The 17,231-nt window shown below is 43.7% G+C and overlaps 1 protein-coding gene across 1 annotated transcript; it reads right to left on the reverse strand.

Moving 5' to 3' along the window:
• Positions 1-13,151, reverse strand: LOC120032172 (G1/S-specific cyclin-D2-like). Its single transcript, XM_038978145.1, has 5 exons — positions 12,636-13,151; positions 11,429-11,644; positions 8,847-9,006; positions 6,640-6,788; positions 1-3,371 (listed from the first exon to the last, which is right to left on the reverse strand). Exons 1-5 carry the CDS (start codon positions 12,825-12,827, stop codon positions 3,183-3,185), a joined length of 906 nt encoding a protein of 301 aa, XP_038834073.1. The 5' UTR covers positions 12,828-13,151; the 3' UTR covers positions 1-3,182.
• Positions 13,152-17,231: the final 4,080 nt, after the last annotated feature.

Here is a 17,231-nt window from a genome sequence, read left to right on the forward strand (position 1 = left end):
TCTTTTTTGTGGGTCAAATTTATTGAACAGAAGTTGTGGATCAGACACTTCTGAGGTACATGTGGTGGGGGTCAAGACGAACTGGAAACCCAGTTCTCCACACTGAAGGATTACACAAACATTTTTTGATCATATAAAAAAAACTCACTAAATGGGTACCTCACAAAATGCATTCCACTTAATCCAATACACTGATCCTAAATGTGCCAATTAAATTGTAACTCATATGTAGGAAAAATAAGATACAAAATATATTTTTATTGTTTTCCAAATACATTTTATATAGCCGTCTCTTATTTAGCACTAGGTATGATATGAAATACCTGGTATATGGTCCTTTACTTGGCCAATGACAGATCAGTGTAATCTGACGGATGACAAGGAACTTCTGTTGTCTGAAGAGAGGAGGTGCCACGTGAATATCCTGCCTCTCATCCAGGGAAAAATCTAGAACCTATCAAAAACGTATCAGAGTCAGATTTGATTCCACTAACTCCCTGAAAAACTGCTGAGTTGTGAGGTATTGTCCAATGAACCTGAGGTACAACAACATTTCAATGGTAGAATGCAGCAAGGAAACGACAGAACACCAGATAAATGGAAAGAGTAAAACATGCTATTTTAGAAAACTGCAGAAGGTATTTCCAGTCGAAGACGTGTCCCACTTTACCGCTCTCCAGTTTACATACAGCAAGGAAAAAGCAAGGAAATAATGATACTTTTAAATTCATAATTTAGCAGCACACTCAAGTGAATATCACAATTCTAAGATTGAAAAACAAAAAGCTTAATAGCAGCAAGAAAAAGATATCAAAGATAAACCGATCCATTTTGGCTTTCATCACTTAGAAATTAATTTAAGTAATTAACAAACAAAACTTTAAAACGCTTACCCATATCTTTTCTCAGTTTATAGCAAATTGCATTTCATGAGAAAAAGCAAATAGGTTTTAAGTACTTTCTGCTTTGGTGAACGTGGATGCCAAAAGTAAAGAGCAAAGTTTTCTGCCTATAGGTTCAAAGTCAGTATGTTCTTTTTTTTTTTTTCTGAAAAACAAGCTGAACTGTGGAGCAAAACAAAATACTAAAAAATTATGAACCAGAAAAAAACATTGTGTAATCCTTTCTTAGGACCATCATATTGATTTGGATATGAAGGCAAAAATAAAATTCAAGTTAAATGGATGTAATCAAAGAATCAAGTCTAGATGTGATTTTTAAAGCTTTCCAAGGTTTGCATTGCAATTGATTTGGTTCCATGTTGGTAAACCCTTCTCCTACTCATTGGTCAGGAAATGCCTTCTAGTCCTTGTGCATCACCCTAAGTGGGAATCCAGCCCAGAGAAAATCAAATAACTTAAAAAATCATAAAAAAATAAAACATTAGAAAACCCACCTACCCCGTTTGATCACCATCCACTTCAGCTTTTAAGGAACATGTTTTTAAAAGTGCATTTAGGTTGATCCAAGTCTTTGACCGACTTAAATATCTAGTTGGATTTAACAGGAGGCCCTTACAGGAAATGTTCCAGCACACCAAACTGCTCCCTCGTGATCAACTCTTGACCTATCAGAATGACAACCGCCTGCAGCCCTTCCAATCAAGAACAGGCTTGTTCTGGTGTGCCACGAGAGCTTCCTACCATGTCTTCATCCATTTCCCCCTCATTTGAACTGTTTGCAGTCCTTCATTTCATGGCACCAATCGTGCCGTCTCTAGTTCCATTCTCAAAACCTCCCTTTTTTGCCATCTCCTCTCACTCTCCAATAGGCTACTCCACCTTTGCCAAACTTCCACTGCTCTAAATGTTCCACACTCCAACTCGACAAACCTTTTTTAACAAGCCATCTGACACTAACAACTGTAGTTTCATTCTCATCTCCAGACTAAGACCATCCCTCCAACATGCAGTCTCCCTTTCCCTAGTATTGGCTTTGGCTGACCCAGAACAAAAACATGCTTTCACGCCAACTTTCCTGACAGACTTAAACAGTGCTCCCTGGTATAAAATGTATACATGATCCTCAATAATTTTCTAATAACATGCAGGAGTTTCTCAGAGCACACAACCCAATAATATATAACTAACAAAAATAGCTTTGTTCAATTAGAAAGTAAATATTGGCTTGGTATTGACTTGGTAATGAAATCAAGACCGTAACAGCTGATAGTTGTTCTGTCCTCGCTCTCACCCTTAGGGGGCAGTATATACACACCCTCAGGACTCCTTACCTGTCTCTCTCTACCCTCTCTCGCTCTCTTTGTGTTCTGTGTGAGTGGGCCCAGCCCTCTCCTGGCCAGCATATAAGAGCATAAATAGGAAGCAGTGCTACAGATGCAGTTTAGCAGGCAGAAGATGCAGCTCTCCTCATCCTGTACATTAGCTTCTCCTAAATAAAGGTGTATGAACACTGTGCAGAACCAAACCAGTACTTAATGTAATGAACACAATACTACAGGGGCTTCCTGTATTTGAAATTGAGGGAAACACCCACCCACTGTGAAATTGATAAATGCTTACTAATGATTAACAATTATTATAATAATCATAAAACTAAATAATATTGAAATAATAACAATATCTAGAATAACAATAATTAGAATACAATAATATGAATAATAACAATGTTTTTGATAGCTTTTTTAGAGTGAAAAACTATATTTTGTATTTTTATCAAGTAAAAAAACGTATATTTCTATATTTAATAATTCAATGACGCAAATCTATTCAGGTTTCCTTTCTGCAAACCTAAGGCACTATCAAGTTTTCAAATACATTGGGTCTAAAAAAAGCTTGTTTAATTTAATATGGCACATATGTCAATATGTGATCAGCTAAATATAGATGGGAGCCACCCATTGAATTATGTTTTACCTATTCTCTATATTGTTTGTAAAAGTTCTTTTCAGTTGATAATTCCAGCATGATGCTGTTGACAGCTCATAGATTGCCATCCCAAACTTTGTGGGACCTCAAAGGTTGACTTAACAAACAAGGGTGGGAACTCGTAGGTTGGTGTGGCATTTAGTAGTGGGAGTTCATTGGTTGACTTGGCGTATGTGCTGGCAGCTCATTGCTTGACATTGCGAATGTTGTTAGATCCCATAGATTGACAGAGCGACGTAATTGGTGGGAGCTCACTGGTGGGCATCACTCATGTAGATGGTGGTGGTGGGAAGCTCATAGGTTGACGTCGCGTACGTCTGTTGGGGTGCTGGATACGTCTGTTGGGGTTCTGGACTGGTCTTGCTGCTCCATGGCCTTGCTGCCTGGCCTGCCTTGGGCCATCTGCCTCTGCTGCTGTTGCTCCTGCTGCAGGCTACTGGCCAACACCCTCTCTATCTGCTCCTGACACGCCTTCAGACAGTCCTGCAACAGACACAGAGAAGAGACATCAATACACTAACACCTCTACTTTAGGTGCTGTACACACACTCTTGATTGACCCCAGACACCTGTGGACGAACAGTTAACGCTGTCATGCAGTTACACGTTCGACAACTGACTGTTATTGGAACAGCTTTGGTCACATGCATGGCAGGCCAGACCGGGAGGGTATTATGAGTCTTGTGATAGGTGGTCGTGCCTGTTTCATGACCAGTCAGTCACTAGAACAATGGGTACCAGCGCACACAGACACCAGGCAGAGAGTGGCGACTCATTGGGCCCTTGAATCCTCCTAAACACACGTGAGGTGTGGGTAGAACATTCCTAATAGTCCTAAAGTCAATAATGGGCTAGACTTCCAAATGGTTACATAGTCCCTTTATACTGCAAAATTTTTGACCAAGGCCCATTGGGTTGTTGAGAGGAACACAGCAGCCCTGAGACCAAATAAACCTTTCTTATCACTCAGGACACAGCGGGTGAATCTCAAAAGTAATTTCCCTGATTCCGTGCATCGTCTCGTGGGAGGTCTGACTCTATGGAGCCGAAAGCGCGGGCCCTAAAGAGTGCACACAGCTCGCAAAGAGGCCAACATTCCTTTGAAATGTACGGATAACTCAAACTTAATGGGCCACAGTCTGAGCGCCAGCGTTGCCATGGCCACATAATAACCACAGGTCTATCGAGAGCTGCTGGGTTGTTCCTGGTCTTAGACTGACTGTGGCCCCTGAGTCCCTGTGTGCTGCTGAACTGGCCTCAGGTTCCTTTGTGTAAGCCAAGAGTGCAGACTTACAGTGATAAAGAAATATCTTAGACAACAAAACAGCGATTTAATCTGTGACGTAAAATTATAGATTTTCTCATCTGCAGTATATATACATATACAGTGCCATCAGAAAGTATTCAGACCCCTTGACCTTTTCCACATTTTGTTACGTTACAGCCTTATTCTACAATGGATTAAATAAATAAAAATCTTCAGCATTCTACACACAATACCCCATAATGACGAAGCGAAAACAGGTTATCTACATAAGTATTCAGACCCTTTGCTATGAGACTCGAAATTTAGCTCAGGCGCATCCTGTTTCCATTGATCATCCTTGAGATGTTTCTACAACTTGATTGGATTCCACCTATGGTACATCCAATTGATTGGACATGATTTGGAAAGGCACACACCTGTCTATATAAGGGCCCACAGTTAACAGTGCATTACAGAGCAAAAACTAAGTCATGAGCTCAAATTAATTGTCTGTAGAGTTCCGAGACAGGATTGTGTCGAGGCACAGATTTGGGGAAGGTTACCAAAACAATTCTGCAGCATTGGCCTCCATCATTCTTAAATGGAAGAAGTTTGGAGCCACCAAGACTCTTCCTAGAGCTGACCGCCCGGCAAAACTGAGCAATTGGGGGAGAAGGGCCTTGGTCAGGGAGGTGACCAAGAACCCGATGGATACTCTGACAGAGCTCTAGAGTTCCTCTGTGGAGATTGGAGAACCTTCCAAAAGGACAACCTTCTCTGCAGCACTCCACCAATCAGGCCTTTATGGTAGAGTGGCCAGATGGAAGCCACTCCTCAGTAAAATGCACATGACAGCATGCTTGGAGTTTTCCAAAAGGCACCTAAACACTCTCAGACCATGAGAAACAAGACTCTCTGGTCTGATGAAACCAAGCGTCAACTCTTTGGCTTGAATGCCAAGCGTCTGGAGGAAACCTGGCACCATCCCTACAGTGAAGCATGGTGGTGGCAGCATCATGCTGTGGGGATGTTTTTCAGCAGCAGGGACTGGGAGACTAGTCAGGATCAAGGCAAAGATGAACGGAGCAAAGTACAGAGAGATCCTTGATGAAAACCTGCTCCAGAGTGCTCAGGACCGCAGACTGGGGCGATGGTTCACCTTCCAACAGGACAACGACCCTAAGCACACAGCCAAGACAACGCAGGAGTGGCGTCGGGACAAGTCTCTGAATGTTCTTGAGTGGCCCAGCCAGAGCCCGGACTTGAACCCGATCGAATATCTCTGGAGAGACCTGAAAATAGCTGTGCAGCAACGCTCCCCATCCAACCTGACAGAACTTGAGGATCTGCAGAGAAGAATGGGAGAAACCCCGCAAATACAGGTGTGCCAAGCTTGTAGCGTCATACCCAAAAATACACTAGGCTGTAATTGCTGTCAAAGGTGCTTTAAAAATGACTGAGTAAAGGGGCTGAATTATTATGTAAATGTGATATTTCTGTTTTAAAAAATATATATAAATTAGCAAACATTTCTAAAAACCTGTTTTTGCTTTGTCATTATGGGGTATTTTGTGTAGATTGATGATTTTTTTTTGAATCAATTTTAGAATAAGGCTGTAACCTAACAAAATGTGGAAGAAGTCAAGGGCAAGGGGTCTGAATACTTTCCGAAGGCACTGTGTGTGTGTGTGTATGTATATATATAGCAGTGGAGGCTGGTGGGAGGAGCTATAATAATGGCTGGAATGGAATAAATGGGACAGAGTCAAACATGTGGTTTCCATATGTTTAATACCGTTCCATTCATTTAATTCCAGCCATTACAATGAACCCGTCCTCCTATAGCTCCTCCCACCAGCCTCCACTAATATATATGGTGTGGGAGCTCTCAATGCATGTCATCTTAAGGAGTTAGGAAATCTGTGAGTTTCTCGTCTGCCATTTCCCCTGGAAAGATGGAGCCTCTGTTAGGCATAAGAGAAGAGTTAAAATGGGAGCCATGCAAAGGAACTGCCTGCCTGTGTCCTACCACAAGAATGTGGGCCCTGGGTTCTAAGAAGACATTCCCTTGCCTCTGCTCTTTATAGCTGCAGTCTAGGTCCCGAGCCAAGACCCACAGGCTCTGACTCCATGAAAAGTAAATAGCTTCAATGTGCGACTACTGCAGGCATACTGTAGCATCGCTCTTGTTTACCAGGAAGATCTCCGTGCTCCAAGCCCAGGAACTTTGGTGAATAGCTAAGTCTAACAGGCAGCCAAAGAGGGTGTCGGTGCCCATTGTTGGAACACATTAAGTATTTATACGCTCGCCAACACTGATATTACCATCTCTTCAACCATCTCGTTTCCCGCCATGCTCCCAAAATGTCTGCCATGTAGCACTTACCTAGCCTGATATCAGATCTGTTTGTGCTGTCTCACTAACTCCTTGTCATTCATTGACATAACAAGGAATTGGCCAAACATTAAAAACAGACCTGGGATCAGGCTATAGACACTACTTACCACCTCAGTGTTGGTGATCTTGGCCAGCAGGTCAGTTAGATGGTCTCGACTCAGGGCCTGGTCTGATTGGTCCAGCTGCAGGCCGCAGACTGCCGCCCCCACGCTGCCCGTAGCGATCATGGAGGGGGGGTTCATAGCGAAGCTGAAATCTGAGGATAAGAGACAACGTGATCCGTCAGTCACCTGTCGGACATCAGTGAGTTCACAACAGTCAAGGGGTGACAAACCAGAATCATAGTTGCACATTCAAGTCAAGGAGTAGTCCAAAGGAAGTGAGGAAGCATTTAGAGGGGGAAAATCTACAATATAAGTTACGAACTGAGTTGAACTGTACTTTCCCACAGACTAACACATTCACACAAGATGCACTATCAAGTCAAGATGTAGTCCAAATGAAGTAGCTGAGCATTTAAAGACGTTCAAACATCTTCATAATCTCTTAATATGAGTTCTTAAAGAGCTTAACCCAACTTTCCCACAGTCTAACACATGTCCAACATGGCCGTGGTGGAGCCTGTGTGTTTTCCCTCACTCTGCCTCAACTGTGATTAGGAAAACATAGCAGGAATCCTCCTACTCAGTGAGCAATGAGTTCCAGAAACTACTCCCTCTTGTCCTCCATCAACCAGGCCCAGAGCGCTCAGCGACAATAGCCCTGCCTGCTGGCGGGGGAGGGAGGAAGCAGGCCTGGAGGAAAGGAAACGGCCCTAAAGTGGACTGGGTTTAGCTTCAGCTCTAGCCCAAGCACAGACCCTGGTCTCTGTGCTGTGGCCTTCTCTCTCTTTATAGAAAGAGGATGCGACTGATAGCTTTGGATCAACCCCAGGGTGTAGTCCAACCACTCTCGTCTCCTCCTCAAGAGGCCAGCTGTGCAGAGGCCAGAGAGCTCCCCTGTCATGAGAACAACATTCAGTGCAGCACATAAAACCCCAAACATTTACATTACTGCTAAACCACAGCTGACTCTTTTTTTATTGTGGCTGTTTTGCGCTTGTGATATAAACGGGCTGCTTATGAATAGTGGGGAGACCGCTGAAACACGCCCAAATAAAAAAGCAACACTAAAATGGCACTAAACAGCCACAGGGCATGAACCTCATTGAAGGACCCTATGGCTTGAATACCATATTGTAGTAAACAAGGACTTATGGGCCAGATCGGATCAAAGAGACACGTGGCAGTAAATCTCAATACATCAAAGTGGACTTTTTTCCTAAGTTGCATTTCCTCCCTCTAACATTATCTGACGTGAAAGATGTAATATATAGGAGAGAGAGAGCAGCAGCTGCCTACAGGTCAGCTAGATCGGACTGTCTTATTACTGCAGTCCATTCAATCAGAACAAGGACATAGGAGGTAGGGCAGGTAGCCTAGTGGTTAGAGCTTTGGGCCAGTAACCGAAAGGTTGCTAGATCGAATCCCCGAGCTGACAAGGTAAAAATCTGTCGTTCTGCCCCTGAACAAGGAAGTTCAGGGGCACTGTTCCTAGGCGGTCATTGTGAATAAGAATTTGTTCTTAACTGACTTGCCTAGTTAAATAAAGGTAAAAAATACAATAGGATAAAGGAAACAAACCCATTGGGATTCATCCTTAGAGTTTAGGAAGGATCTGAAGCAGCATCTGAGTCCATCCTGCTCCACAGCAGAGATGTACAGAGGCTAGGGGAGGAAGGAAGACTGCCGGCTGCCAGTTCTGACTTATCAAACCTGGAAGGGCCTCTGTCAATAAACAATACGCAGAGAGAGAAAGCAATCCAGCTGCTGCATCCTAGTCCACAGAGGAGGATGTGGAAGGGGAGCCAAACAGCAGGCGAGGAGACTCATCCACCCACTGTCATCACAGGGGGAGGCTAACCTAAACACTACACGCACTGAGAGGATTCTCCCAGCCTCCTTTAACTATACTATTAATGCCTTATATGCTCAAAGTGCTCTCGATACAGCTTGCATCTGCTTTTAGTAGCCGTTCTAATGTAAAGATGACCCCATTAGGCTACGAGAAGTGTTCCAGTGATGGGAAGAGAAACGTGGAGAGCAGCCATTGGATGGATGTGTGTTTGTGGTCCCTGTCCTTAGACTGCTGAGTAGAGGGTCAGATGAGTGCAATCAACGATGAGTCACAATGTCAGATAGGATAGTCTCGCCTTTTTCTCGTTCACAATCTATCAGGAAGCAGAAGTTCTCCTGAGGTAATGTCCTGTTATTACCTGTGGCACACAGGGCGATGAATGTCTGTGTGTGCTTGCGAACCACAGATAGCTTATCTTTGGGCAGGGGCAGTCTGTGTAGGATGTGATCCACAAAGTCATTTGGGATGACTGCTGCCATGTTCCACTTCAACTTCCCTAGGACCACCAACTCCCAGTCCTAGAGGACAGAGACAGAAGGAAGAAAACAGAAGCTTGAGAAGAATTGCAATGTCTTGTGGATCATTATTATGCATTCACCACTTTACTCAGCCTTACTGTCAACAAATGCATGAGCTGGGTTTATAAGCTGCTAACACTTTATAGGGTATTAGTGCTAAACGAGTAACCAAAATGTTGGTTTTTAAACTACTAATTGACTGACGTCGGTTCAATTATTAGAATTGCATTTTGTTTTTGTTTCTTCTTCTGTGAGCTCAATGCACACATCGTCCAGTTTCTCTAGAGATAAATCATATCGAGCCTGAACTGTGCGATGTAGTAGGGTGTTGTCGTTTCCAACAGGCCAATATTCTGCATAGTTTAGTGAAGTAATTAACTACAATAACCATAATCCATTGCGCATCTACTTGTCCGGTCTGGGTTTATTTTACGCCTGCTACGGAGGAGAGATAAATGCATGAGGTGATAGAGAGCAGCTGTTGCTTCGCGAGGAATCTACCTGAAAATAGATTGTTGGTATTCAGCAGTCATAAAAATATGCCTTATTTACTTTGAAGTACTAAAATAGTGATTTTGTTAGACAGAATAGGCAGCAGCTCTATAGAGATGAGATGACTTGGAATGAAATAATAGTCCTCAAATAAAACAAGTGTAATATACATAACTGAAATAGTTTATTAAAAGTAAAATAATGTGAAATGATGGTTAATAAGTGATAAGCGGTAATGGGCAGTCACTATCATGGGACTTTTATTAGTGGTTTTATTCTGTTGCACTATAGGGTATGTTTGAGGATTATTGATCCTGTTACTCTTCTGTTTGCCATGAAATACCATGCATACCAACAAGTCTGTCTCAATTCAGAGGAGACATCATTCAACACCAGAGCAACATTTTCCTTGACACTCTCTCTCTCTGCATGGTTCTCTCATTGCTCTTCATGTAACGTGTCGAGCCTCGCCACTGGTTCCAGCCAGAGACAGCAGCATCACAGCCACAGTTGCTTCCTTCCTGTCACAAGCCTTAGCTAGCGTCTTTGGTCTGCACCGCCCGTGTTGGTTAGCACGCTACGGGGAGCTTTCATGTTAAAAGCAGCCTCACCCCAAGGGGAAATGGAATGGAACAAAACAGCCAATGTGACAAATTCAGCTGATCCCCCGACTGGTTTCCTCTTTTGAGATGATGGGCCAACCCGAGATGGAGACTGTGGCAGGGAACGCCCATGTTTACTGAAACCCCTCTGTTAGTGTGGACAGGGACATCTCTGAGCAGCTCTCTCAGATTATAGGGGCAGCCCAGAACAAGCGTCAGCCATACAGCGGGACTTCATTAATCTATATGCGTTTCCTACCAGCGCAGCGCCACACATGCAAACGATTAACCTATGGTAAGCCTGTGGAGAATGTTGACTGAAGATGTGCAGGGAGGTCTGTCCTATTGTCGCTGCTGCGCTGACTTCCTGGACAGCTGCCCTTGCTAGAAACCCCCTGAATTCCCCGCTCTCTCCCAGCTGATGCACCAGCAGTGGCTCATTGACAAAGAATCTCAATTTCACCATCCATGTCTCTTCTTAGCCTGGTCCCAGGTCTGTTTGTGCCGTCTAGCATGAGTTGGCATTACTGTGACCTTAGGAATTGGCAAGACAGCACAAACACATCTGGGACCAGCCTCTACCTATAAGTTTCCATTCACTTTTTCCAAGGAAACCTCTAGCACAAGGGTTGTGTGATGACGCAACCCCAGCAGCTGGACAGCAGAGAAGAGGACACAGTCCTATAGCTCTCCTATGGTGATTCATATTTGGACACTTGAGCAACATGGGTGGGACATGCCATTTATTGTAGTGTAATGGTAGGGAGGAATGTTTTATCTGATACTAAGGAGTCACAGACTTTAAACAGTTGCTAAGAGGGGGGGCTGGTTAACTGGGGGGGGGGGGTCCCCTGTGGAATAACATGTGAACAGTCCCATGAGTGAGACCAATCATTCAATTAACAGAAAGTGGTCAAGAAAACAGTTGGATATTATGAAAAGAATGTATATAAACTTCCTCAACCAGTGGATATTAATAGAAACCTTTGCGGATGTATGCACGACTGTTCCTTTCTACAAATGATTAATCCACGATGTTGGAAATGTTGAAATCGTTCTACCACAAGACAAACTGGATAACTGCCACTAGGTGGCAACACAGGCCACTTTAGTTCAGACCTGATCAGGCACTCTCCTCATGCATGCATAGGCCCACTGTATGGCCAAGGAATGAATCAGTCTCCAGAACTGTACACTGACATATTTAACCAAATATGGCAGAAGAAAAAAACTTTAATATTGTACAATTATTGGGCTATACATGAATGTATGATGTTTTAAGTAATTGCATACTTTCCATGCATTAAGAGAAAAAAATAGTTTCTTACCAGCAGATCCCTTGGTGTGATGGAGTTGTCTGTGTACATGCACAGCTTTTCTGCAGTTAATGGACGACTCTCCTTTAACTTTGTTGCAAGGAACATGCATACAGCTCCTAGAAGTTGCAAATAACACTTTCTAGTGGGCGCCACCGCTAAAAATCTGTCCAAATAATTAATAGCCAAGGGGAAAACGTCTTCCTCACTCTTCTCCTCTTCACAAACCTGGTGGGAGAGAATATTATTATTATATTAGGCCTACTATTTTTTATTATTCTATCAATATGTACATGAATGTCTGCAGAAACAAGAAAATATCCCTTTTCAACATTTGCATGATGGGAAAACCAAATGTGATCTATGTTGTCGATATTCAGTGGATCCGCATTAAAAGCTTCAATATCAAAGTATATCAAAGAGTTCTCATTCGTTATAGCCTGTAGCGGAAGTCGTGCCCAAACACCCACGCTGCTCATTTCGCCATGTCCGTCATATTTTCAAAAAATAATTACAAATATAAATAAATTAGCTACAGCAGGAAAATTGTATGCGTAATGTTCATAAGCCATTCCTAAACCATTCCCGAAAATTGAGAAAGTAATTTGTCTTCGATTAAAGTTAATAATGGCAAAAACTAAAGTAGCCTGTGCGTGCTTGCTATTTTGAGGCAGCAAGAACTGGAAAGATTTTTTTCAAAAATTTGTCATAATTATTTAGAACGGACAAATTGGATAGATTCAACATGAAAATGAAGATTAGAATGTCTTCTTTCATTTAACTGATTCCATAACCAATACAATCCAAGATATTGACATTCAGCGAACTTAAACGCATGGTGATAACTTTAGCTAGCCTGGTGGAACTTCCCAGGCACCACATGCCTTGCATGGGTCATGTCTCAGTGAATTAAATTGTAAAAATTCGGCTACATGCCATGCATGCCAGCTCTCAAAACAACCATCCTATGAAACTTTAATAAACCATCTGAATAAATAGACAAACTTATTACAGAGTTATTAGAACATGCAACATTCTTATACAAAACGCACACACCCCTGTAGGCTCATTTGTTTTAGAGAAATCAAATCGTATTATACACAGCACACTTATTATAGTGAGATATGCCTTCAAACAATATACCTGACCAATGCACAAATGCCTTGAAAACAGCACTATACCTGACCAATGCACATGTAGGCTAAAAACGCTCACAAACCTCGTGCATCCATCCTGCAACCATTCGCCTCATATGTGGCTGAATGTCCTTCTGGACACATTTAAAATACGAACATTGCGGTAGAAACCTGTCTTCTATGGTTAGCAGACTTTGCAATACTCTGTCGTCATAGAGAATGTTGGGGTCAATTTGGGCAAGCACGACTTTGTCCTCGAAGCAAAGAAGTTCCATGGTTCGGTTCTTTCCTTTGCAGAAAAAATAAATAACGTCAAAACAGTAGTGGGGACAGTGTAAAACAGCTGGAGAAGTAGGCTATTCGGGAGGAAGCATGGGTGAGACTGCAGGGTTTATTCCAGCGTAGTCCTGCCTCTCGATAGCCTCTGTTTCCTCTCAGCCCTGGGCTTTAGGCTACTTGCCGCTTATTGAAGTCTGAATAAACGCAGGGTAGTCTATAGGCTATGATGCAAGCATATCTCATTCTGCACAATAGTTGGCTAGGCTATAGTGATAGAGCAAAAGCTTGTTGTACAATCTATCTTTTGCTGTGTTGCTAGAAGCAGGAACCGGATGAATGCCACCTCACTCGTTTAACTTGTCCCTCTCCCCACCCCAACTCCGGTCTCACACATGCGCTGATGCAGTGAAATCGAACATTAGGCTAAAGAAATGTCAGACATGAACCTAATCGATCACAGTAGCATTGTGAGGTTTCTGTATCTCTTATATCTTAGTTTGTCATATTTAACCAGGCTACTGCTTCTACTACGGCTAACGAATATGTCTCGGCTATTCTTATCTAGGCTATTCTTAATTGGCACTTAATGTGTTAATTATCAAGCGCTTGGAATCTAGCAAACTAAACTGCAAGCTTTTCTTTAGTTCAACTAACTCAATGTTTACAGAACAGTATCCTATACTGTTGAAAAAGGAACTAAAAACCATTGAGCTGAAAAAGCAACATCTTACTGGGATGATTACACAAATTTCCTCTTTCACAAACATTACCAAAAATAACTAAATGAAATATGCTGCATCTTCTGAGTTTTTGTATGCACAGAAAGAGAGGGAGAATTGTCTCTATGGGAATACCAAGGTTAGTTGAATTAGTTTACTTCAAAGGGGACAGGCTGAAACCATTCAGTTTGCATTCCACTTTCAGGTCAGACAGATACGCAATTAATATAGGCCTATGGGGGAACAAGCTGACGAACTCAGTTATGGCGTGCATGAGTCTCAGCTGGAGACCAAATGGAACCCTGGCTGCTATGCTCATACCAGGCAGCCATAATCCAAACTTTGGGGGAAACGGAGGTGTCAGACAGAAAACGCTCCCTTTAGTCAGTGCTGCTGTGTGTGCATGTGTCTAAAGATAACACGTGTCAGCTACTATCACACAGTCCAAGTCGCACAGAGGTAACAGAGACTGGCCAGAGCCCTGGGAAAACGTGGAGGAGCGTGAAATCACCTTGATCCAAAGATTCCTGCTGCATACCAGCTCACTGAACCCATTAGAGCAGGGGCTCCGAGACATACAGGCCCCCAGATCAGAACAGATCACAGGATGACACCAGAGTCAGAGAAAGAGACACACACACACACACACACACACACACACACACACACACACACACACACACACACACACACACACACTGGGGAGAGAAAGATAGTGGGGTAAAGAAAGATATTAGCTAATCCCTGAAATTGTCCTGAAGGTCAACGTCATTATGTTAAGAATGATGTGTGATCGAGTGAGTAATACAAGCGAAACAGGTAAATAAAACCGCCATGATGTGTCAGTTAACTGCCAAACCTGATTATAGAGTGCCCACATAGCCAGGGCCCAGAGTTTTTCATGACAGTCTGACCCTCAGGGACAACTCGGAGCACCACGATGGCACATGAAGAGGCACAAAGTCTATTTTGGTTTATTTGCAGCAGAAAGGAGCATTCCAGGCAGGAATGCCTGTGTGTGAACAGTCAGTGGTGAGAACCTCTTTCAGGGCTGTAGAGTGGTACTGGAAGCCAATGCGGTAAGAACCTCTCTCAGAGCTGTAGAGTTGTACTGGAAGCCAATGCGGTAAGAACCTCTCTCAGAGCTGTAGAGTTGTACTGGAAGCCAATGAGGGTAAGAACCTCTCTCAGAGCTGTAGAGTTGTACTGGAAGCCAATGCGGTAAGAACCTCTCTCAGAGCTGTAGAGTTGTACTGGAAGCCAATGCGGTAAGAACCTCTCTCAGAGCTGTAGAGTTGTACTGGAAGCCAATGAGGGTAAGAACCTCTCTCGGTGCTGTAGAGTTGTACTGGAAGCCAATGAGGGTAAGAACCTCTCTCAGTGCTGTAGAGTGGTACTGGAAGCCAATGCGGTAAGAACCTCTCTCAGAGCTGTAGAGTTGTACTGGAAGCCAATGAGGGTAAGAACCTCTCTCAGTGCTGTAGAGTGGTACTGGAAGCCAATGCGGTAAGAACCTCTCTCAGAGCTGTAGAGTTGTACTGGGAGCCAATGAGGGTAAGGACCTCTCTCAGAGCTTCTCAGAGCTGTAGAGTTGTACTGGGAGCCAATGAGGGTAAGGACCTCTCTCAGAGCTGTAGAGTTGTACTGGGAGCCAATGCGGTAAGAACCTCTCTCAGAGCTTCTCAGAGCTGTAGAGTTGTACTGGGAGCCAATGCGGTAAGAACCTCTCTCAGAGCTTCTCAGGGCTGTAGAGTGGTACTGGGAGCCAATGCGGTGAGAACCTCTCTCAGAGCTTCTCAGAGCTGTAGAGTTGTACTTGGAGCCAATGCGGTAAGGACCTCTCTCAGAGCTGTAGAGTGGTACTTGGAGCCAATGCGGTAAGGACCTCTCTCAGAGCTTCTCAGAGCTGTAGAGTTGTACTGGGAGCCAATGCGGTAAGAACCTCTCTCAGTGCTGTAGAGTTGTACTGGGAGCCAATGCGGTAAGAACCTCTCTCAGAGCTTCTCAGAGCTGTAGAGTAGTACTGGGAGCCAATGCGGTAAGGACCTCTCTCAGAGCTTCTCAGAGCTGTAGAGTAGTACTGGGAGCCAATGCGGTAAGAACCTCTCTCAGTGCTGTAGAGTAGTACTGGGAGCCAATGCGGTAAGGACCTCTCTCAGAGCTGTAGAGTTGTACTGGGAGCCAATGCGGTGAGATAATTACATTACAGATATTGGGTAATGGACATGACTAGCACAGCTTCAAGGTTTGTGTGTGGTAATGGGGTTAACACACTCAATAGAGTTATGTATGTGTAGGGTAGTCGGCATTTTACATCAGAGACTCCCATCACTCCTAAGGTTATTCTCCAAAGCAAAGTAAACCTATGAAGAAGCCAGTGAATGCGGAAAAGCTGACCTGGCACAGAATAAAAACCATAGAGAGCAAAAGGCATGTGGGTTGGCCTGACTGCAGCCTAAGTCATTCCTTTCAATTTGAGTCCTGTTGAAGACTGAGGGAAGATAATAAAAGATTTACATAGAAAACATAGACAGACACACAGGCGTAGTCTATGCAGACATGCATAAACAGTTAAATTTAGTCTCAGACGAGCTAGAGAGAAATGAATGGAAAAAACTATACATTCAGAACAGGAAAAAGAGGGGTGTTTCCCACATTGTGCATTGAGAGATTCTCAGTGAAACTGAAAGCTCTTATACAAAGCCCAATGGCAACATTTAAGAAGACAACGTTGAGACAGTAAGCACTTCTGGGTTCAGTCTTCGGTCTTGAACACAGACCTGAGTCAGTGGCTCTATCCAACCTTCTCTCAGCCCCTCCTATATACAACTATCCCTCTATCTCTCTCTCCCGCTCTCTCTCTAACGTCCATCAGCTTGTGTCTCTATCTTGTAACCAGCATCTCTCCGAGAACATTGGCCTACTCTGTCCCTTCCATACACTCAGGAGTGAGTCAGGCGGCAGGTAGCTTAGTGGTTAGAGCATTGGGCCAGTAACCGAAAGGTTGCTAGATCGAATCCACGAGCTGACAAGGTAAAAATCTGTTGTTCTACCCCTGAACAAGGCAGTTAACCCACTGTTCCTAGGCAGTCATTGTAAATATGGATTTGTTCTTAACTGACTTGCCTAGTTAAATAAAAAAAGAGAGAGGGTGCAAAAGGAGGAACAGGGGAGCTTGAATTAAGTCACGAGCAGCTAGTGAAATAGGTTGGATTTTTACTGGGTGAGATCACATCCTCTCCTCTGAACAGAGAACAAAACTCATCCTCTGACGCCTGGAGGAGCGCACTCCGCCCAGCCTGAGACGGGGTCTGTGTCTTTGTATGTCAACCTGTACGTACAGTATACAGTATGCATACATGAGTGTGATGTGTGCCATACTTGGTAGAGGGACTCTGCGTTATGTAACTAACCAGCCCGAGTTCACAGGAGGTTGGTGGCACCCTAATTGGAGAGGATGGGCTTGTGGTAATGGCTGGAGCAGAATTAATGCAACGGTATCAACTACATCAAACACAGTTTCCATGTGTTTGATGCCATTCCATTCGCTCCATTCCAGCCATTATTATGAGCCATCCTCCCCTCAGCAGCCTCCACTGAGTCAGTTCCCTTCCTCGCCCCCTCCGGTTGCCTCTCCTCTCCTCACATCACAGACATCTCAAGGCAGTGAAGAAGGGAAGC

The sequence above is a fragment of the Salvelinus namaycush genome, chromosome 38 (genome assembly GCF_016432855.1).
Source record: "Salvelinus namaycush isolate Seneca chromosome 38, SaNama_1.0, whole genome shotgun sequence".
NCBI lineage: Eukaryota > Metazoa > Chordata > Actinopteri > Salmoniformes > Salmonidae > Salvelinus > Salvelinus namaycush.